The sequence below is a fragment of the Lithobates pipiens genome, unplaced genomic scaffold, assembly GCF_037356315.1.
Source record: "Lithobates pipiens isolate NorthernLeopardFrog02 unplaced genomic scaffold, aLitPip1_a1.2 Scaffold_8, whole genome shotgun sequence".
In the NCBI taxonomy this organism is placed as follows: Eukaryota; Metazoa; Chordata; class Amphibia; order Anura; family Ranidae; genus Lithobates; species Lithobates pipiens.
Genome location: NW_027507903.1, coordinates 64,382,204 through 64,405,986, shown reverse-complemented (window position 1 = coordinate 64,405,986; position 23,783 = coordinate 64,382,204). Strand labels below are relative to the sequence as shown.

The following is a 23,783-nucleotide window of genomic DNA, read 5'->3' as shown; positions in this document are numbered from 1 at the left end:
TTATTCGTTTTTCATTTATATTTACATAATTTTAATGGTTTCTATGTTAAAATAAGTCACCTTTATGAACCATTCACTTTTTGTGTATGTTGCACAGTTTTAGAATCACTTGCAGTGACACTTTATATTTTATTTTTTATGCAGCATCGCACATGTTTGATATATGTTTTGTATTTGTTTTTTTAACATATATGCTATTTAATTCAGGATATTATTTCATCTGCACTTTTGCACTTTATTGATGACACTGATGAATGTTTGCTAGTTTGAAGTATAGTCAAATATTTTAATAATCTATTATAAGAAAAATATATACAATATTTTGTTAGGAGCGCAACACCATTCCCCCTTTTTACAAAGGGCTGTTGTGATTGGCCCTTTACCCCGATTTGTGATCAGCTGTGTCCTAAGGACGCAGCAATCACAGAGCATGCCGCCCACGGACCGCAGAGGGTGTGCAAGCAGCATAATCACGGAAGCAAGTCCATGGATGCCCTTACTGGCCCAGCAGCAGCAGCAGGAGGAGGAGGAGGGCCGAACTTCTGATGTACCTCACCACAGTGAGGTCTGACAGAAGTGGGGACAGGGTGCCTGTTCAAAAGAGGTAACCGTTCCCACCAAAAGGGGGGGGGGGGAGAATCAGATAAGAGGAAGTTCCACTTTTGGATGGAACTTGCTTTAAATAAAAAAAAAAAACCTTCTGCCTTTACAACCAATTTGAAGTATATAGAGCACCTGTCACCTGCGCAATGCCATCACATGTCCCGCTGGGTTCCTGTGCAATTCACATTCAGTTCCATGTGGTGGGACTTGAGCCCATTCCTTTTGAATGGGCAGAATCGCAGTAAATGTAGCACTTAGCAACCTGGATTGCATGGCATTTCTCATTTGCAATATTTTCCTCAAATGTGATATTTTATTCTGATAATTTTAATTTGTATTATTATTATTTCATGTGATTTTTTTCCCCCCAAAAAAACAAACAAATATCACATGTGATCATCGTTAGTGAACTGACCCCCTCCCCCAAACAGCAATAAAAACCTGACAGGGGTTCTAACCCTTCTCCAAAACCAAATAGAAATTGTGCCCCCAGTTATAAGGTTCTTCCACAGTCCTCCTGACTAATGTGCCTTACCTCAGAGGTGAGTACTGCCTCCTCCTCACACTCAGGAGACTCGTCACCTAGAAGCCGGTAGGTGATCGTACGAACACTGACAGCCCTATGGAATCCCACAAGAACAGCTCTGTGTTTACAGTTGCCATTGACAACCAATTTAGAGGTGTTACATTTAATTGTGTCCCGCGGCTACCACTGCCCTTTCCTAAGGATCCCGCTATCACCGCCGTGTGCCCGGACAGCCCGCCGCTGCACAGAGCTGACACCGGAATAGAGCAGTCACCACTCCAGCCTTACGAGCTCCTTCCTGTCCCCCTCCCGGGTGAGTAACACATTACACAGAGCACCGCGGCGGGACTCTCCCATGTCACTGTCTATGGATCCCGCCGGGTATGTCAGACCTTGTACACAGGGGAAGAGTCTGTGAGGGGACACCCAATTCATTTACCACAGGCTGTGCTGAGTCCAGGCTCCGCCCCTTCCGGCCTTCTGAACCTGCACTTCCTGTGTCCCCAGGGGTCTGCATAGGAACCTGCGGGCTCGAGCGGTTTCTGGTGAGAGAGGTGTGTCAGTCTATATAGCCGCGTGTTGCTAGTAACTTTGGTTCCTTTTATTTTTAGGTAACAAGGTGGTTTTTTTTCTCCAGCCTTGTCATTTCAGCAGAGAAGCATGAAGGTCTATGGAGGGGATGCTACTTGTTAGAATGGTGACAGGAAGATCATGCTGCTCCTGTGGAGGGTCCATGGTTTGCCCTTATCTTAAGAAATGCATGGTGTGCAGATAGCTGCAATCACTGCAGGCAATGAAGAGCTGAGACCACTGACAGCCAGGCATTGAAGTGTACGGCCTCCCGGACACAGCTATTCACATGCAGCTTTCATTCCCAGACGCAGGATTCCGTAGATTCTTCCTGCTGGGATTCGCACTGTGGCTAAACACCTGGGTGATCAGAGTCGGAGGTTTGTTTTAAACCAAGTCCACTGATCTGCCTAGAAAACAATTGTTTCCCATGCCATCAGCCATACCAGTAAGGATGAGACGTGTTCACATGGAACACATGCAGCGCCCGCCAGGAAGTGGGCACAGCAATGCGCTAATCACAGGCAGTGAGACATTGTCCCGATGCGGATAATAATGTCTCACTGTCTGTGATTAGCGCAGCGCTGTGCCCACTTCCTGGCAGGCTCTGCACGTGTTCCATGCGAACACGCCTGAGCTCATCCCTACATACCAATATGACAGACCACCATAAGTGTCGGTTCACACTGAGGCACCACGACTTGCAGCACGACTGTCTTGAGCGACCTGGACACGACTGCTGCGGCGACTTGAAAAATGACTTCTCTATAGAAGTCAATGCAAGTCGCCCCCAAAGTCGTACAGGAACCTTTTTCTAAGTCGGAGTGACTTGTGTCGCTCTGATTAGAACGGTTCCATTGTACAGAATGGAACACGACTTGTCGGGCGGCTAAGTCACCTGACAAGTCATCCCAGTGTGAACCGACCCTCACCCATCGAAGTATGGACTCCACTAGACCTCTGAAGGTACGCTGTGGTATCTGGCACCAAGCCGGCATATGTGAGATCTTTTAAAGCGGAGTTCCACCCAAAAGTGGAAGTTCCGGTTTAAATACTTCTCACCCCCTGCTACGCCACAGTTTGCATGTAGTTTTTTTTTTTTTTTGGCGGGGGTGGGTACCAGGTTTTGAGAAAGAGATTTCCTGTTCCACTTCCTCCTTCCATCTTCTGGCTGCCTAGGCGATCCCTCCCTCCCTGCAGCTTCCCAGGGCGAGTCGCACTGCGCTCAGTCGTTGGCCAGGCAATCTTCTGGGACATGTGACTTGTCCCAGAAGATTGCCTGGCCAACGACTGAGCGCAGTGCGACTCGCCCTGGGAAGCTGCAAGCGGTCACAGTCGGGTGCCCACACAGTGTCCGAGAGGAGTGAGACTTTGGGTGGCCACATCCCTGGACCGTGGGACAAGTGAATGTCTGTTTATTAAAAGTCAGCAGCTATTCTTTTAGTAGCTGCTGACTTAATAAACTAAACAACCAGTGGAACTCCTCTTAAGTCCTGTAAGTTGCAAGGTAGGGCCTCCATGGATTGGGCTGGTTTTTCCAGAGAATACTATATATGCTCGATGGATTGCAATCTGGAGAAGTTGGAGGTCAACACAACACCTCAAACTCGTGTTCCTCAAACCATTCTTGGATTCATCAGACCAGGCCACCTTGTTCTGATGGTCATGTACACTTTGTAGGCACTTTTGTCTGTGGACATAGGTCAGCATGGGCACCCTGACTGGTCTGCAGCTGCACTACCCCATACACAACAATCTGCGATGGATGTAATGTATGTTCTGACACCTTTCTATTATTACCAGTATTGAAGTAATACTAAAGGTAACGTTTATTTTTTATAAATAACAAGCGTGTAATAATTACCTGCTCTGTGCAATGGTTTTGCACAGAGCAGCTTGGGTCCTTCGCATGCGCTCTTGGCTTCTCCCCCTATTCAGTGTCCCCATAGCTAGCAGAGGACCCTCCTCTTCTCCAGGTCGGTGCTCATGGCTCCTGCCCCCTGCTGAGTGACCCCATAGCTAGCGAAGGATTCTCTTCTTGGGTTCTCCTGGTTCCTTACCCTTGCTGAGTGCCCCCATAGCTAGTGGCTCACTCCCAAGCATGGCTCTGTGTGCACATAAGACACACAGAGTGGGGCTCAGCCCCTCACTGGCTGTGATTTAGAGCAGCAGGAGCCAATGGCTCCCGCTGCTATGTTTGAGCCAATGAAGAGGGAAAGAGCTTCTGCTCTCATGCACATCACTGGATTTAGATGGGGCTCAGGTAAATATAAGATGGGGGGGGGGGAGGCTGCACATGGAAGGTTTTTGCCTTTAGCCTTTAACTTTTTCAGCAGTTTGAGCTACAGTAGCTCTTTTATTTGATCAGACTGCATGGGCCAGCCTTCACTTCCCATGTGCATTAATGAGCCTCAGCCGCCCATAACTTTGTCACCAATTTACTAGTTGTCCTTCCTTAGACCACTTTTGGTAGGTTCTGACCACTGCAGACTGGGAACATCCCACAAGAGCAGCAGTTTTGGAGATTCTATGACCCATACTCAAATCCTTATGCTTGCCCATTTTTTTTCTGCTTTCAAAACATCAACTTCAGGGACAACATGTTCATTTGTTGCCTTATATTTCCCCGCTCGCTTTCAGATGCCATTGTAATGAGATAATCAGTGTTATTCACTTTTACCTATCAGTGGTCATAATGTTATGGCTGATCGATGTATGTGCTGCATAAAAAATGTAGCATGGACGCACTAGCGCAACTCACTGCACCAAGTGTCATCATTTAGGGTAAACTCGGGCATGTTTGGATCCTACTCCAAACCCACCTGAGCTATCCAATCAGGAGTCTGTCAATCATAAGTGGTCAAAGCTGCTTTTATACATACCCCTTGTATACATGTGACTGCATGACTGGAAATGCCTCAGCCTCTTATGATTGGCTTTTTTCTGGCAGAATAGAATAGAATATGCACACCTGAGCTTATCCTTAACAGATATAAGGCAGTTCTGCTGCACCAGATCACATGCCTAGTAAGTGATTTGACTATACACAGCAGATGGCGATCAGTGGGTGCCGGATAATGGATTACCGCTGGCACCTGCTGATTGTCCCGGTCACACACATGACAGGTCTCTGCCTATGCAAACAAGGCACAACCCTGTCCTGTCATGGGGGAAGTAAAGGATTTACTTTCCCTGCAAAGCAGGGAAATAAATCAATTACTCCCCCTAGTAAAAGCACCTCACACGGTACACAAAAACACTAGCTAGGCAGAAAATTAACCCATTGATCGCCCCTGATGTTTAGCCCCCTTCTCAGACAGTGTCATTAGTACAGTGATATTAGCGCTAATCACTGTATTAGTGACACTGGTCCAAAAAGTGTCCATGTCAGAATGTTTGCTACAATATTGCAGTCTCACTATCACTGCCATTAATAGTAAAAAAATAAATAAGTAAAAATATCCCATAGTTAGTAAATGCTATAACTTTTGTGCAAAACAATAAATATACACTCATTGGTGATCAAATAACACCAAATGAAAGCTCTACCTGTGGGAAAAAAAGGACATACATTTTATTTTGGTACAGTGTCGCACAACTGCAATTGTCAGTTAAAGTAATGCTGTGCCATATCGCAAACAATGGCCTGGTCATATAAGGGGGTAAATCATCCAGCAGGCAAGTGGTTAATCACCATTAGTGAAGAGCTCCAGCCTGCTTGGACTGGTATCCAAATTTGCCTGTATGGGTCAATCTTCTGCAGTCAGGGCATTCCCTACCCCAAAGCCATAAATGTACATGCTGCTGCAGAGTAGGGAAAGCGTTGGCCATAGATGATTGGCTCACACATGCGCGTTCCGTTCCTAGCCGGGAAACAACCAAGCTTGTCATTGATCACCATATGAAGTTGAATGAAATGTAATTTTGTAACGCTTCAAAAAAAATGAAAAATAAAAATATAACTAAACAGTGTGACTTGTAACAACTCATTTTAGAGCCCCATTCAAATCTAACAACAATTTAACAAAAATAATTTCCTGCCCCTAGTAACCTGGCTTAACGATGTTCCTGTATTCATTTACCAGCTCGTCCCTACTCAATAAAGGGATAGGCAACTTCTTGTTTTGGGTCACATAGCATTCTGTTACTGTCTTGCCATTTTTCTTTGTTGTGTCACGTATGTGTGAGTGCTAATGGTGATCTCTGTTATTTGCTTTGCCTGCTTGGTCTGTGCCAGATCTATTTACTGATTAGCCCTCACCTGAAAAACACTGGGCTGAATGACCCAGGGATTGTGAGATATATAGTTTCTTCACAGAAAGTGTCATTTCTTAGACTACAGACAGAGGTCATGCATTGACCTGTGCAGTGCCGTGCTGCATGGCTTTTGTTTGAACAGAAACTGCTGACACAGATCTACTGTAGGATAGGCTGTGTGTACAGGGTAACAAATGACACCATGAAACTACATGATCAATGCATATGTCATGCCAGTGAAAAACAGTGCAGTTAGAAAGGTTTATAATGCCTTTAGGAGCTGCTCACAGCAGGGGTCCGGTGCGTCCCCGTTCACCGTTTTCAGGTCTGATTTCAGCCTGAATTTTTGGCTGAATTTCGACCTGAAATGGACCAAAAGATGCATAGGACCTCTGCCATTCACAGCGGAGATGTGTGAACTGGCTTCATAGCGAGCCGGTCACAATCTCCTGACATACGAATTGGATGCGAAAAAAAAAAAAGCACTCATCCAGTACGCAACAGTGTGAGCCCAGCCTCAAAGCAGCTCTTGCAGAACTACAAGTCCCGTGATACCTCTGCCTGAGGGAGTCATGATGATGCTTGTAACTCTCAGTCTTGCAATGCCTTATGGGACTTGTCGTTTTGCAACAGTTGGAGGGATGCCAGTTTGACACCTGTTCTTTAACCAGTTCCCTACCGCCGTATTGTAAAATGACGGTGGCAGGAACTGTTCCTCCGGGTGGGCATCGTATGACGTTCTCTGCTTCCCAGAATTGTGGAGAGCGTGTGCACGCCGCGTCGCTGGGGACCCAATGCGTGTGCCTGGCAGCTGCGATTTCCGCCAGTCACCCGCGATTGCCAGGTAACAGCCGTGTAAACATACAGATCCACATCCTGTCAGGGCAGAGGAGAACTAATCGGATGTTTCTTTTACAGAGGAGCACCGATCGGTCTCCTCCCCTCATCAGTCCTCTCCCCCCGCAGTTAGAATCACTCCCTAGGACACACATTTAACCCCTGCACATTTATACAGTAGTCAGTGCATTTTTTATAGCACCAATCTCTTTTATAAATGTGAATGGTCCGAAAATAGTGTCAGAAGTGTCCGATCTGTCCTCCGCAATGTCACAGTAATGATAAATATCGCAGATCGCCGCCATTAGTAGTAAAAAATAAAAATGGCAAATCTGTCCCCTATTTTGTAAGCGCAAGCCAATCAGTATACGCTTATTGGGATATTTTTTTTACCAAAAATATGTAGAAGAATATATATCGGCCTAAACTGAGGAAAAAAATTGTTGTTGTTTTTTTTTTTTAAATGGGATATTTATTATAGCAAAAAGTAATAAATATTGTCATGTTTTTTTCAAAATTTACGCTTTTTTTTTTTTTTTTTCATAGCGCAAAAAATAAAAAAAACGCAGAGGTGATCAAATACCACCAAAAGAAAGCTCTATTTGTGGGGAAAAAAAACAATCAAAATGTAATTTGTATACAACGTCGCATGACCGCGCAATTGTCTTTCAAAATGTGACAGCGCTGAAAGCTGAAAATTGGCCTGGGCAGGAAGGGGGTGAAAATGTATTGAAGTGGTTAAACGATAACCTTACTTTTGCAAAACAAATAATAAATGCACATTTTTTTTGCAGGTAAAAAATATGCATTTCCAATTTTTTTTTTTTTTTTTAATTAGGGACCTGTAAAGCATTGCACCCACGATCAGCAGATCATGAGTGTGATGCCACGGCCCTGCAGACTCTGCACAGCGGTCTGTCTGTACCTCCAATATGGACAGGCAGTTACACTCTGACAAGAAGCTCCGTGAACTACCTTGAACGATCAACAGCTCCCTGGTAGTTCATTGAGATCTACAAACCGACAGCCACAAAGAATATCGGTTCTTGCAGTTTTTCCATTCACAGAACCCTGGTGTTAAAAATCCTACTTGCTGTATTTTTGGTGCATATCTGGTCAGTTATAAAAACCGTACCAAAAAGGCACCTCCCAATTGAAATGCATTGAAAACACAGCAAGAATGCATCAGAAATGCACCCATGTTGCATTTTTTATGCATTTTTTCAGCCAAATAAACTATGAAAAACACACTATAAGCACGATAAAATTGTGGGTTTTCAGCAGCCATCATTGTGCAAAAAAAAAAAAGGGGACCAAAGTTGAAATCCCATATAATTGCCCGATAATTTTTGGCGGCCGAAATTTCGGTGCATCACTAGCGCTATCACAGTGATCACTGCTGTCTTTCGGGTCCTCTCCATAGTGAACGGGGGGGGGTTACTTACAAATGGCAAATCGACTTTGCGCCACAAGTGCACTTGGAAGTGCAGTCACTGTAAATCCGAGGGGGACATGCAAGGAAAATAAAAAAACAGCATTTTAGCTTGCACATGATTGGATGATAAAATCAGCAGAGCTTCACATCACCGCACTGCCCCTATTACTTTGTTCAGTCAGAAAACGTCTTGTATTCATTAAGGAGGTTGCAAGGCATCCAGTGAATGGCACCCCTGCCAAGTGATAGTCCCCTCTGTTCACAATGCAGAAGGGCTCCATAGTCTGCAGAACTGGGTCTACTTAGGATTGAGAAGACCACGGCGATCACTGTGGTAGCCGCAAATATTACAGTAATTCTCTGCTTCCCCATTGGTCCCACATGTATGTCATCTGCATATTTACATTGGTTTAAGCTGAATATAACTATACAAAAAATAAAATCCATACCTGGAATTCAGCTTTCAAAATAAATTGTCTCCAATGAAGTGTGTGGCTGCTGCTGGGTGTGGTAGAACTCTTACTTTTTTCAGCCCATTCACTACAATAGGCGCTGAGAGTTACGGTTCCAGCAGAAGTACAGCAAGTCTCTGCACAACTGGAAGAAGTCCAAAGAAGGGCAACACAACTAATAAGAGGACCTTGCTTACGAGGAACGACTGCAAACGCTAAATCTATTCTTGCTGGAGAAACACAATATGATGGCGATTTACAAATACCTCAATGGTGATCCCAGCATAGGAAAAAAACTATTCAGTCTCAAGGAGTGTTAGCCCTTGTACACACGGTCGGAGAATCCGTCGGAATGTGACCTATCGTACCGTGTTGTCGGATAATCCGACTGTGTGTGGTATGCATCGGACTGATTCCGTCGGACCCAATTTTCCAACTTGTTGGAAATATTTTCCGACAAACTGGTCCGATCGGACATACTCCGATCATGTGTAGAGAATTCCGATTGGACAAAGTGCCACGCATGCTCAGATCAAATTCCTACACCAAAGCTATTGGCTACTAGCCTAAACTTAGTCCCGTCGTAACGAAATAACGTCATCACGTTCTGAACGATCGGATTTTCTGACAACTTGGTCCGACTGTGTGTATGCAACAGTTTTGGACACAATCTGTCGGACAAAATCCAACGGATTTGGTTGGCAGAATGTCCGACCGTGTGTACAAGGGCTAAGAGGAAACGGGGACACACAATGAGACTGGAGGAGAAGCGTTTTAATCTTAAACTGCGCAGGGGGGGTTTCACTGTCAGGGCAATAAGGATGTGGAACTCTCTTCCACAATTGATGGTGGATATGAGGAGTTTGGATATTTTTAAGAGACTCTGGATGTGCATCTTAAAGAACACAACATACAGGGAGATGGGAAATAATAATAGACACTGACACACGTACACCTACACAGGTAGAACTGGATGGATGACTGTCTTTATTCAACCTTACCTACTATGTAACAAAGAGAATGGTACCAAGCCAACGTGAATGCTGGAGACCAGCAGTAGTACACATTACTAGTGCCTGACTCTTAGAAAAAGATTGGTGCATTCAGCAATTTTTAACCACTTAAGGCCCGAACCAATTTGCAGTCAAAGGACCAAGCCCCTTTTTGCAATTCAGCACTGCAACGCTTTAACTGACAATTGCGAGGTCATGCGACGTGGTTCCCAAAAAAAATTGGCGCCCTTTTTTTGTTTACCACAAATAGAGCTTTCTTTTGGTGGTATTTGATCACCTCTGTTGTTTTTTATTTTTTTGCGCTATAAACAAAAATAGAGCAACAATTTTGAAAAAAAATGCAATATTTTTTACTTTTTGCTATAATAAATATCCCCAAAAAATATATAAAAAAAACTTTTTTTTTTCCTCCGTTTAGGCCGATACGTATTCTTCTACATATTTTTGTTAAAAAAAAATCGCAATTAGCAATTATTGATTGGTTTGCGCAAAAGTTATAGCGTTTACAAAATAGCAGATAGTTTTATAGCATTTTTATTAATATATATTTTTTTACTAATAATGGCGGCGATAGCGTTTGATACCTGCCCTGGTAGAGGAGGGGTGGGAGGAAACTACTGAAACCTGCTTCCAGGATATTATCAGCACTTCCGACCAATATGTTCAGTTTAAGTTTATTCATCAGCTGCACTACACACCGGCTAGACTGGCTAGAATGGGTTTGAGAACTGATGCCTTGTGTCCTAGATGTACTCACGATAATGCTGATCTATTTCATATGTTTTGGAGTTGTCCTGGACTAAATGTGTATTGGACGGACCTGTTTACATTCTTTGATGATCATCTTGCTCTCCCGGTGCCTCAGACCCCTGAGGTGGGGCTGCTGGGTATATTGAATGACTTTGTCCACAGGGCGTCAGAACGGACTCTTCTGCGTACCATTTTATTTTATGCACGTAAAATGATCTTATTGCACTGGAAAGACAATGTTCCTCCCAAAATTCAATCACTGTATGGTATTATTAATGGTGAACTCCCTAAATTTAAAATAGTGTATAAACACAGAGCTTGCTTGAAAAAGTTTCATAAGGTGTGGCAACCATGGTTGGATGTTTCTGGATCATTTTGGGGGACGGTCCTGTCCTCGCAGGACCCCCAGGGGGGGCTGCGGGGGTAGGGCCAGAGGTTTGGGCTTTGTGGATGGTGGTCCCGGGTATGGGGGGGGGGGGGGGGGAACGAAACGGGGTGGTAATTTACTACTGTATGACCTTATATGGCAGCTATTTATGTTGAAATGATACTGCATAGGGGGACGGTGACAGGTGTGAGTGTGATGGGTGTGTGTGCGCGAATGTTGGCATGTCTGTTGTTGTGTCTTTGTTTTGTTGGGGTTTCTCTGTGTTTTTGCATATAATGGTAGCAGTTTGGTTTACTCCAACGAGGCGTCTTTATTGTTGCCTCTGTATTCACCTCTGGAGGGAGACTCCTTGACTTATGTACTGTTTGCCTTATATGCTGTATGTATGTTCAAAAATATTTTAAAATAAACACCTTTTTTAAAAAAAAATAAAATAATGGCGGCGATCAGCGATTTTTATTCTGACTGCGACATTATGGCGGACACATCGGACATTTTTGACACGTTTTTGGGACTGTTGTCATTTATACAGCAATCAGTGCTATTTAAATGCACTGATTACTGTTTAAATTACACTGGCAGTGAAGGAGTTAACCACAAGGGGGCAGTGTAGGGGTTATGTATGACGTTATGTGTGGTTTTTTTTTATGGTAGGGGGCGTGGCCTGGCATGTGACCTCACTGATGGTCTTTCTCTGTATGAGGGAACAGACGATGTTTGACAGCTACAGTAGGAAGCACGGGGAGAGGTTTGTTTACACAGACCTCTCCTCGTTCTTCAGCTCTGTGACCCGATCGCGGGACACCAGTGGTGATCGGGTCCGCTGGTCCCACAGTCAGGAAGCTCAGGACCAGGTCGTGAGCACGCCGCCAGCTGGGCACTTAAAGAGCAATGAACAGGTACATGCTTGTACCCAGCCGTGCCATTCTGACGGTGTACATCAGCGTGAGGCGGTCCTTAAGTGGTTAAGCAACTTTGCACACAGCCTGATTAGCTTTTAGCTGCCCCCTATTTTACGCTTAGCATTGCCCCTGCCTCTAAATTAAAGTTGAATGTGTGTATGAATTGCAAATATTCTGTTTTCTTGCACAGTGATCTCCAGTCAGTGGTTCAGTGCCAATATTTTGCTGTCAGGTTTTTCTAATGTTGGTTGTCATGGCCTCTTTGGAAATGTCTCTTTGAAGTGCCTTTTGATTGGTGGTGCTGTTCACTAAAATTGTGCCTCAAATGTCCCTTTCATCTTGTAGGTCAAATGCATTGTATGAATAATGTCAACTGAAAAACAAATGAAAAATGTTTCTGGATCCTCGGAAAGTGACCTTTTGAAAAACTTGCAAGTCTCTGCTCAAGAAGTGCTTGAAGTAGCCCAAAAGAAGGGACGATCAAAGTGTCCAAAGTGTAACAGCTCCCGAATGTTTTATTGTTATACTTGCTATGTACCAGTAGAAAGTGTTCCAACAGCTGAAATCCCATCTGTAAAGGTAGGCAAACTCTGTCATTGAACACGTTCTCTACTTTCCTCTGACAAGAAAAACTGTTTCTGAAAACACTCCAACATTTATTGAAAACAGTGGGGTTGATTTAACTAAAACTGAAGAGTGCAAATATGGTGCAGTTCTGCATAGAAACCAGTCAGCTTCCAGGTTTTTATTTTTTGTCAAAGCTTTAATTGAACAAGCTGATTGACTACCATAAACAGCTATACTCCAGTTTTAGTAAATTAAAGTGGTTCTAAAGCCTAAGGCTATGGGTCAAAATTTCAAAAGAATTTTCTTTTTAAAATCTTATCTAAGAATTTTCATTCAGATTTCGCACCATTAGTGGGCTGCAGCAATAGCAGGTTTTCATGCGGCCATCTAATTTTAAATTGGGCATGTTGGAAATTTTTTGAAAAACAAACAATTTTCAAATCTATGATGGGAGAATCATGCGAGAAATGTGCAAGGGAAGAAAATTCCCAGAAAGAAAAGATTCCCAGCCACAAAAATTTTCTGTAGCAACAGGAAGTGAAATTGAAGGCTTGGGTGGTCGAATTTCGAAATCAGTGGTGGCACCATCGGATCACAAAATTTCTGATTTTCAAAAGGAAATTCGACCCATGTATGACCAGCCTTAGGGCCTTTTCACACAGCTGTCTGATCAGGTCTGCCTGTCAGTTTTTTAGGTGGACCTGATTGGACCTTGCAGTCTCCTCTATGGAGCAGCGGATGTCATTGGACACGTCCACTGACCCACCGCTATCCTATCTGATCCTGTTCGCCAAAACCAGATAGATGGTGGTCCTATTTTCCATCCTTCTGGCGGATTGAATGGAAACAGACAGTCCGTTCCCATCCGATTTCCCCAGAGCGGACAGGACCAGTCATCTGCCTGCTCAGCGGTGATCAGCAGATCGATCCCCCGCTGAGCAAGCGGAATACACTGCACAGAGGTGCCTGTGTCAAAAGGGCCTTAAGGTTTAGAATGCGTTAAGGTGAAAAACCTAATGTGCTGCCCCCCAGCCCCCCTTTTTTCTTACCTGAGCCTGATCCGATTCAGCCATGTGCACAACAGCAGCGGCTCTCGCCACTGTCTACCTTCTGGAGCAGATTTATAGCAGCGGACTATCAGCAAGCAGGGCGGCTCAGTAACGAGAACGCACAGGTGCCCTTTCCGTGGGGGCCCCTGCCAAAGAGGAGGGGCCGGTGTGGGACCCAAGAAGAAGAGGATGGGGCAAAAGCATTGTACAGAGCAGGCAAGTATAGACATGTTTGTTTGTTTTTTATGTTATTAACTACTTCCCACCCGGCCAATGTATATATACGGCCGGGTGGGAGCTCTCTACTGCTGACTGGACGTTCCTGAATGTCCTTTAGAAGTAGCGGGATCGTGCCCGTGCAGCAGCGCGATCCCGATGTGCTCGTGTCACCAGGACACGGTGCATCTCGGATCGGCAGGAGGGCTCTGTGATTGTCCCTCCTGAGCACATGACGGCAGTGTCCAATCACAGCCATCATGTGATGTAAACAGCCGGTTGCTAGGCAATCGGCTCTCCTCTCCTTACACAGAAGTCTTCTCTGAGGAGAGGAGAGCGAATCACTGCAGCCGGCTGGTGATCAGTGAGTATGAGCTGTTTTTTACAGCTTTTTACTCACTGATCACCAACCTAGTCTAAAACACAGTGTGCACACACATGTCCCCAAATAATAAAAACACATGTCCCCAATAATAAAAACACATGTCCCACTAAAATCACATGTCCCAATGATTATCTGCACACATGTCCGTGATCACCTGCACACATCTGTACATGATCGTTTGCGTAAATATGTCTGTGATCACACAAACCAATTATTATATACTTAACGGAATTTTTTTTTTTTACCAAAAACATGTAGCAGAATACATTTTGGCTTAAATTTATGACAAAATTAGATTTTATTGGATTTCTTTTAAAATAGAAAGAAGAAAATATTGTTTTTCTTTTTCCCCAAATTTACGCTATTTTTTCGCTTATATCGCAAAAAATAAAAAACGGAGTCGTGAATAAATACTACCAAAATAAAGCTCTATTTGTGCAAACAAAATTATAAAAATTTCATTTGGGTACAGCGTAGCGTGACCGTGCAATTGTCATTGAAAGTGCGAGAACACTGAAAGCTGAAAATTGGGCTGGGAAGGAAGGGGGCAAAAGTGCCCTGTATTGTAGTTGTAAAAAAAAAAAAAAAAGTTTAATAACACTTAAACCCTATGGATTTTATCATGTAAAGCAAATATACTGTAGAATTTTCTAAAAGCGTCGGTCGTAGAGGCAATATTCAGGGCTGTCCTACTATGAGGCAAGGTTGCCTCAGGTGGCAAATTAGATTTTAAAAGTGGTTCACCAATATAGAGCTGCTGGATCTTCACGTGAATCGTGCACAGTGTGAACCAGCTTCTTAAAGGCTAAGTTCACCTTTTCAGGCATAATTTCACTTTTCATAATCAGTGTTTTTCAATGTCGTTTCTGCCCAAGCCATCCCAATGTGCTTACCTGTCAATTACTGCATTGAATCTGCACTTCCCTGTTCAAAATGAAAAAAAAGCTTTCTGAGCCCATCACTTCCTGTACCATCATGTGACTATCCAGGTAAATTCATGTACCATCATGCACTGCATCACAGACCAGGATATGTTTACCTCTGGACCATGCCACCCTCATCACCCCCCCCCCTAATATATATATATTGTGCAGCTGTAAAAATGCAATAAGTTGGTTGTGATCTCTGTTTGTTTACATTCAGCTTCCGGTGAAAATTGACATTATTAAACACCCCAATGAAACTGATGGAAAAAGCACAGCTGCTCATGCAAAACTTTTAGCATATGAGGATGTTACCGTATACACTTTCCCTTGTATTCCAGATTATGACAATCACAAGCATGAGGTATGTATTGCACATTCATTTTTTTTTTTTTTTTTTTTAATGGCTTTATATTTTTTCTTAAACATCCTCACATTTCAAGTGTGTGTGTGTCTTTTTACCATTTACCTATGCAGATCATATACCTGCATCACCAGCCAGTAGCTATCTGTAGTGGGTGCAACAGGGAAACCACATACATGCAGCTTGTGTGAACTTTCCTTCATCTCAGTATTTTAGAGCAGGAGGAACCCCAAAAACAATAAATTGGGGAGAGTCTGATTAGAAGATTTTCACCCCATTCATAGATTGTGTTACAGGCAGTGTAATTGGTGAAATAACTTTCTCAATGGAGGAGAGAGCAGGAGGCAGTGTGTCCCTGTCGATCATCTTTAGGCTTAATGTACACGGGAGGTTTTTACAACCTTTCCTGAACGATTTAACTTAACCGATAGTAACCTATGTTTAAAATGTCCGTTTGCCTCGTTTACGCTTAGCGGCATTTTGCCGCTCTTGTGTTTAGAAGCATTTGAAAAAAAAATATATATATATATTTTTTTCAAAATAGCCAAAAATGAAAAACGGCTGTAAACAAAATGTGGCTAAACGTGAGTTACCGTGTTTAGAGGCATTTTAAGCGCCAAATGCTTCTAAACTCAGTGTCTGAGCTAAATTTTTTTCCTTTCCAGAAAAGCCTCAACTCAACTGCCTAGAGATGACTATAAACGGCCCTGTGTAAATGTGCTGATAAGATAACACAGAGAAGAGTTCAGGAGCAGTTGAAAAAAATGCTCATTTGCTCCCAAACATCCGTTTACCAGCAGCCGTGTGTACATTCGTGCAGTTGAGCCCAGAGACACAAAGCTGTTAACCACCACAGTGCTGGAAGGTCAGCAACATAAAGAGGACAGGGTAACCCTGCAGGGAACATTTCTATAGAATATCACAGCATATGGTCATCTTAGTAGTCCCTGACCAATATCTTCTCCTTCTTCTCCTCCTTCTTCTTCTTCTTTCCATCCCAGTGCCATTTTTTTTTTTTTCATTTCTATTACAGATCTAATGCATTTAGATTAGGTGTAACCCCCAAACAGTATGTATTATCTGAGAGCAGAGACCAGGAAGAATAAAATGGTTGCAGTTCCAATGTTCCCAATATTAGTGCACATGTTTATCAAGCCCATATTTTCAGTAAAAAAAATACACTATAGTTCACACGAACACAAGTATGTGGTTGCGTCAAGTAAATATAAACATGCCAGCACCCATTAATGATCTTTCCATGCATAGTGATAAGTAACGCAATTTAGTTCTTGTTTGTAGATACACCCAGTGTGTGTGTGTGTGTGTTAATGTACATGTGGGCTTTACAATTTATTTTATTTTTTTTAAACACCTAAAGTGTAATTAAGGCAAAAAATAACACATACAATGTAGTCTGTCAGTAGCATTAACACAGTCTTATGTTTTTTTGAAAAGCCCCCTATATGCTTTAGAGATGGCTAACATGACACACTGCAACAAACATATATGTGATTCTTACTGAAGCACTTTTTAAAATAAATAAATAAAAAAATAATTAAATCGGCATTGACTGGGCACTATACATAACGCTAATGTTTTTTATACACTGCTTTACACAATATATTCTAAATATTCTCACGTTAGAAGTAAAAAATATGAATATGTTAAACCAAATAAAAATATGAGTAAAGTTTCAGCTGCCGTACACAAAGTGCTATACACTCAACAAATAAAATTAAATTACAGCGCTTGCAGTAGTGCAAATGATGTATCAATAAAGTGGAAAAAATTCTTAAGTAGGTGAATGTCCATATACTTTATTGGTGAATGATGTGCTCCAAACTCTAAGTGCGCCACACTACCTCCTGTGTCCCCCCCCACTCACCAGATAGAATGGACCCCCAGCTTTTCAGTCTAGGGGTTGTTCAGGCTTAGAGTGTTGGCCAGGGATGGGTATTCACATTAGGATACCAGGGAGCTCTCCAATGCTGTGACAATCAAGCGTTGATCATAGTGACAAAATGTAGGTTAAAACAAATGCGTTCCTTACAGTTTTCCGTGGAATGCACGCCAGCAGCTGTGTTTCTCGTTGTAATCCTTTGCTAAACCTTTGCTGGCCAAATTGTTTTTGAAAAAGAACAATCTCCCCCTTCCCCAGATGTATCAGTTTACAGTGATGTGACAAACCACCACTGACGGGTGCTTACAATAATCGGCTTTTTTTTCTTTTATGTAAAACTTCTATCCTAAAAGGAAAAAAAAAGTTTGGTGTAACTGATTAAGTATGAGCTGGAGTTTGGCTTTAATTTGTCAGTGTACTTAAATCTTCGAATACATTTAACACCTCCCCCCCCCGACTGACGGTGCTGCTGTCCAAAGGTGCCCCCCTGTGCTCATTCATCCAGAGTGGGGGCACTTAATACAGGAGGAGTGTTACTGGCCAGATCACCAGGTAAAAACGGGGGAAAAAAAAGCCTAAACACATCTGTTTGGTAAGCTGCAATATATTACATTTTTGGTTGTGGGGTTAATACCGCTTTCAAGTTGTACTCTAGAAATATATATAATGGTGTGTGTGTGTGTGTCGTAGCCTATGGAAGTACTTTTAATTTTGAGTTATTACCTGTACAGCAAGGTTCAGACTAGACTGTAGGAGGGAGGGTCAGCACTCTGAAGCAATCAGGGCTCTATTAGTTTGTATAGAACTGGTCCAGCACTGTACATGGGCTTACAGGAGGAGAGAGCTTAAGGACCTCATCAGTGTTCTGCTGCTTCTTCTATGTCCAGTCAGCAAGCTATGGGTGGGTCATTGACCTAGCTGTACTGCCTAACTTCACTGTAGGTTAGGGAACTGGCTGTGTTTCTGGAAGGGGTGCTTGGCTCAGAACAGCTGAAAGAGGTACACATTTTTTGGCAGGAGAATTCACACGTATATATTAAAGTGGAAGTAAACTTTTTTTTTTTTTTTTTTTTTTACATGTATCTACATAAGCCTATTATAAGGCTTACCTGTAGGTACAGTGAATCTCTCCTAAACCTGCAAGCATGGTTTAGGAGGTATTCACACTGCATGCAGCCAATGATGTCACTGGCACATGCACACTGAAGGGACAGCATACCTGTGTCACCCCTTCAGAGCTCCGTGCCGAGGTCCGTGACTTCCACGCGCATGTGCGGGAGTGACGTCATCGCGGCATGGATAGTCAGGCGGCTGGAGGATGCGAACTCGGAAGGAAGACTAGATGAAGATGGAACCCCTGACAGTGATGACAGCGCACCACTGGGGGGCTTTGTTCTAAGATAAGTATTTCATAATGTGCCAGTATGCGAAGCAAACTAGTACATTATGCCTTTACCTTGCAGGGTTTAAAAAAATGTGGTTTACTACCGCTTTAACCACTTGACCACTGGGCACTTAAACACCCTTAATAACCAGACCAATTTTCAGCTTTCGGTGCTCTCACATTTTGAATGACAATTACTCAGTCATGGAACACTGTACCTATATGACATTTTTGTCCTTTTTTTCACACAAATAGAGCTTTCTTTTGGTGGTATTTAATCACCACTGGGTTTTTTATTGCTATAAAAGAAAAGACCAAAAATTCTGTAAAAAAAAAAAAAAAAAATGAATTTTTCTTTGTTTCTGTTATAAAATTTAGTAATTTTTTCTTCATAAATTTAGGCCAAAATTTATACTACTACATATCTTTGGTAAAAATAAGTACAAATTGGTGGATGATATTTGGTCTGTGTGAAAGTTATAGCGTCCACAAGCTATGGTGCCAATATCTGAAAATTGAAAATCTCATTTCATGCCAGAAAAAGTACAAATACCCCCAAAATTACCCCTTTTTGGAAAGAAGACATTCCAAGGTATTTAGTAAGAGGCATGGTGAGTTTTTTTTAAGTTGTCATTTTTTTTTCTCACAATTCTTTGCAAAATCAAGATTTTTTTTTTTTTCACATAATTGTCATATTATCAGATTATTTCTCACACACAGCATATGCATACCACAAATTACACCCCAAAACACATTCTGCTATTACTCCCGAGTACGGCGATACCACGTGTGTGAGACCCAACATGTAAAGAGCACCATCAGGTGTTCTGGAGCACCCAGGACAATTCTGACATTTCTCGCCTACATGTAAAAATCATCATTTATTTGCTAGAAAATTACATAGAACCCCAAAACATATATATTTTTTTTTTGGCAAAGACCCTAGAGAATACAATGGCAGTCGTTGCAACTTTTTATCTCGCTCGATATTTGCACAGCAATTTTCCGAACGTTTTTTTTTTTTTTTGAAAAACAAAACAAAACACTTTTGTGCTTTAAAAAAAAAACAGTAACTTTAGCCCAATGTTTTTGCATAATGTGAAAGATGAAGTTACGTAGAGTAAAGAGATACCTAACATGTCACCCTTCAAAATTGCACACGCTCGTGGAATGGCGCACAAACTTCGCTACTTAAAAATCCCCATAGGCGACACTTTACATTTTTTTACTGGTTACATGTTTTGAGTTACAGAGGAGGTCTAGGGCCAAAATGATTGCTCTCGCTCTAGCGTTCGCAGCGATACCTCACATGTGTGCTTTGAACACTGTTTTCATATGTTTGCTTCTGCATGCGAGCACACGGGACAGGGGCGCTTTAAAAAAAATATATATATTGTTCATTTTACTTTATTTTAGTTTGACACTCCCCCCCTCTCAGAGTATGGCTGGGTATCACAGGGTATGGCTGCATATTGCTGGGTATCAGAGTATGGCTGGGTATGTCAGTTTATGGCAGGGCATTGCTGGGTATTGCAGAGAATTGCGTGGTTAATTGTCGGTGAGCAGCACTGTGGGCACTACAGATCCAGCCCACAGTGCTGCTGACACCAATCTCTCCCCTCTCACTGTACCGGTCGGTACAGAGAGGGGAGGGAGGAACCGGTGTCATGAGATGGAGCAATCACGTGGTAAACGGCCACGATGAGCGGCCGTTTACCGCGATGCACCGGGTCCTGTGGCCCCGGCGTTCACGGATGCTCTATAGTGCCCATCCCAGGGTGCGCGCGAGAGCGGAATTCTGGGAGGACGTCAATGTACTTCCTCCCAGAGTTAAGCAACCACCCTGTAGCCGTCATTCGGCTATGGGGCGGTTGTTAAGTGGTTAAGCTTCTTGGCTGCAGTTATGTTTTGTTTCACAAAAGTTTAATTTTGTGTTTTTTTAAATAATCAACAAAGAACAGTAGCACGGGACATGGGTATACAAGTGCACCAAAAGAAGTGTGACGTAGAAAGTACCCGACATACCAGAATACGAATACAGATGCTATTTAAAGCTCATCTCCAAAGGATATGCAGTTATGTGTAAGCCCAGGTTCACACTGACTGGGGGTTAGAAATTGTGCGAGTTCAGCTGAACTCTCGTGATTTCAAACCGGCAATGCAAATCCGACTTCAGGGGCGATTTGACAGACATCTGTGCGGGATCCTACACAGATGTCTATACACGTCGCCCCTGAAGTTGCCAGAAATAGTATAGGAGCTGCTTTTGGGAATCTGTGCGGCGCAACAAAGTCTGCGTCGAACCGACTCGGATGGTGTCAATTTGGCATGCGATTTGACATGCCCAATGTGAACGTGGGTTAAAAGTAGGAACCGGTATAGATACAAATCCTGTGGCGATTCCTCACTGACAGTCATAAAGTGCCCCTGTAAGGAAGGGATAAATGAATTCGCTCATGACCAAGGCAATAAAGACTAGGTAAGGGGGAAGAATAAAAGGAGATGGACAGAAAGAAGGGAAGAGGAAAAGAACAAGCACAAAAGAGGAAATTGGGATATGGAAAAGGAAACCAAGAAAAAGGGAGACGGGGTTATATGGACTACAAGTGCACTTGGAAGTAGTCGCTGTAAATCCGAGGGAAACATGCAAGGAAAATAAAAAACAGCATTTTATCTTGTACATGATTGGATGATAAAATCAGCAGAGCTTCCACTCCTTTCAGATCTACCCCTTAGATTTAGAGCGACTGCACTTCCAAGTGCACTTGCAGTGCAAAGTGGATTTGCCTTTCGTAAATAACCCCCAGTGAGTACGAAGCATCAACATCCGCATAAATCGATGTGTCCGATCCCACCAAAAGTAGGGAGCCATCTAGTTTCAAGTGATCATTATAAGTCAGCCACGAATCCCAAACTTAGCATGAGTGTCAGTGAGTATGGGAGTGATCTTCTCATATGTCAGTCTCCCATGAGCCTCTGTTTAACCTCCACAAAATTAAAGAGGCTGTTTACTTTGGGGGAAAAAAAAATGTCAGCAGTTAAAGTGGAAGTAAACTCCCCTATCGTTTTCAGCCATAGAAGCTGCCATCTTTGCCTCTGTTTAATCATTAACTGCTATGGTGCTGCACATGTGATTCGTTATGACACCAGCCATTGGATGTTTGATAGTTTGGATGAGAGCACAGCAAATGTGCAGTTAGCATTCCCAGCATGCCTCTTTTTTTAACTGTTTAAATCGATGGGTTTACTTCCACTTTAAAAATCCCTGTAGTTTAGCTGCTGACTTTTAATAAAAGGACACTTGCCTGTCCAGGGATCCAGAGTCATCCTCACCGGCGCTGGTTCTTCACTAGCCTTTCAGTTTCGGAAGCCATCATCATAACAGTGGGAAGCTGGCTGTGCTGCTTGCGGCCTTACTGCTGGCGGTGCACTGTGCATGCATGAGCCCCGCAGTGCTTTGTGAATGGCCCTGCAGTCTTCTGGGATTTGTGACGTGTCCCGCAAGACTGCGGGGAGGGAGTGGGACAGGAGACCTAGCCTAGGCGATCTGAGCAGAAGTGGGAGCAGGTGCCTATCAAAACTAGGTACCTGCTCCCCCTCCTCCACAAAAAAAGACGACATGCCAAATGTGGCAGGGGAGGAGCACTTTAAGCACTTCCACTTTTGGGTGGAATTCCGCTTAAAGTGTGGTTGTCTCCAAGCTTTGGCTAACTTTTTCCACCAGGAAAACAAACCCCACTGCAGATATGTATTGAAATTATTTTTGTATGTCTTCCAAGGTTTTAATAACTATGCATCATTTTCCAGACAATTCTGGTGTTCCCGAGTCCAAATTCTGTCTCCCTCCGAGAGAGCCTGAAATACCTGACTGACCAGAGTAGTCCCAAAGAAGACTGTGAACCATCTCTCAAACGTTCAAAGCTAGAAAACCAGGCTATTGACATTGACAAAGATGCTGTGGCTGAAAGCAAGAATATAGATTGTTTGAAGAAAGTTGTATTTATTGACAGCACATGGAATCAGACTAACAAAATCATATCAGATGAACGACTTCAAGGTATAAAAATGATATAATGTGGACTTACCCTATGTAGTGTTTGTTTATGGTCTGTTAATACTAGGGATGTACCGAAATTTCGGCCGCCAAAACATATCGGCCAAAAATGCCCTTTTCGGCAATTTGCTGAAAAAGAAAAACGGCCGATAATGGGGTGGGGGTGGGGCTCCACCCCCCGCCCCTGGTGCCGCCCATCATGGGGGTGTCCTATAGTGCAGGAGAGCCGCCTCCACCGCCTGTTTGATTACAGCACCGGGAACATCACAGCTTTCATTTCAATAGCTGTGTGTTCCCGGCCGCGCGCCGTCACATACAGCCCGGACAAGGGGGAGGGGCTGTGTGTGACGGCACGCGGCCGGGAACACACAGCTATTGAAATGAAAGCTGTGATGTTCCCAGCGCTGTGATCAAACAGGCGGTGGAGGTGGCTCTCCTCTCTTCCCTTCACAGGCTGGCTGCAATGGGGGACACACTGGCTGCAATGGGGGACACACTGGCTGGCTGCATCTGACGTGTACTGGTGAGGCTGCATTGATCTCTTGTATCATGTGTGCAGTTTCTGACCATCTCCTGTACAACGTCCTCTGTCTCTGACCATCTCCTGTACCACGTCCTCTGTCTGACCATCTCCTGTACCATGTCCTCTGTCTGTGACCGTCTCCTGTATCATGTCCTCTGTCTGTGACCGTCTCCTGTATCACGTCCTCTGTCTGTGACCGTCTCCTGTATCACGTCCTCTGTCTGTGACCGTCTCCTGTATCACGTCCTCTGTCTGTGACCGTCTCCTGTATCACGTCCTCTGTCTGTGACCGTCTCCTGTATCACGTCCTCTGTCTGTGACCGTCTCCTGTATCGCGTCCTCTGTCTGTGACCGTCTCCTGTATCGCGTCCTCTGTCTGTGACCGTCTCCTGTATCAGGTCCTCTGTCTGTGACCGTCTCCTGTATCACGTCCTCTGTCTGTGACCGTCTCCTGTATCACGTCCTCTGTCTGTGACCGTCTCCTGTATCACGTCCTCTGTCTGTGACCGTCTCCTGTATCACGTCCTCTGTCTGTGACCGTCTCCTGTATCACGTCCTCTGTCTGTGACCGTCTCCTGTATCACGTCCTCTGTCTGTGACCGTCTCCTGTATCACGTCCTCTGTCTGTGACCGTCTCCTGTATCACGTCCTCTGTCTGTGACCGTCTCCTGTATCACGTCCTCTG

At 43.6% G+C, this 23,783-nt stretch overlaps 2 protein-coding genes across 11 annotated transcripts in view; one reads left to right on the top strand and one right to left on the bottom strand.

Annotated features, from left to right (window-relative positions):
• The window catches only part of FAM227B (family with sequence similarity 227 member B), a 550,320-nt gene extending 548,990 nt beyond the window's left edge, over positions 1–1,330 (bottom strand). For all 3 annotated transcript variants that reach the window (XM_077473435.1, XM_077473436.1, XM_077473437.1), the window contains exon 1: positions 1,139–1,330. The gene's annotated coding sequence lies outside the window, so the exon portion shown is untranslated. The remainder of the gene's footprint in view (positions 1–1,138) is intronic.
• DTWD1 (DTW motif tRNA-uridine aminocarboxypropyltransferase 1) overlaps positions 1,295–23,783 on the top strand; it is a 94,648-nt gene continuing 72,159 nt past the window's right edge. For 2 of the 8 annotated variants that reach the window (XM_077473444.1, XM_077473445.1), the window contains exons 1-4: positions 1,552–1,683; positions 12,079–12,312; positions 15,094–15,237; positions 22,329–22,578. In XM_077473444.1, coding sequence (XP_077329570.1) covers positions 12,100–12,312; positions 15,094–15,237; positions 22,329–22,578 — 607 coding nt within the window. In that variant the 5' untranslated portion in view covers positions 1,552–1,683; positions 12,079–12,099. Of the gene's footprint in view, positions 1,443–1,546; positions 1,684–1,718; positions 1,741–1,785; positions 2,080–12,078; positions 12,313–15,093; positions 15,238–22,328; positions 22,579–23,783 lie in introns of those variants that run through there. The other 6 variants (XM_077473439.1, XM_077473438.1, XM_077473441.1 and 3 more) reach the window with 6 other exon arrangements.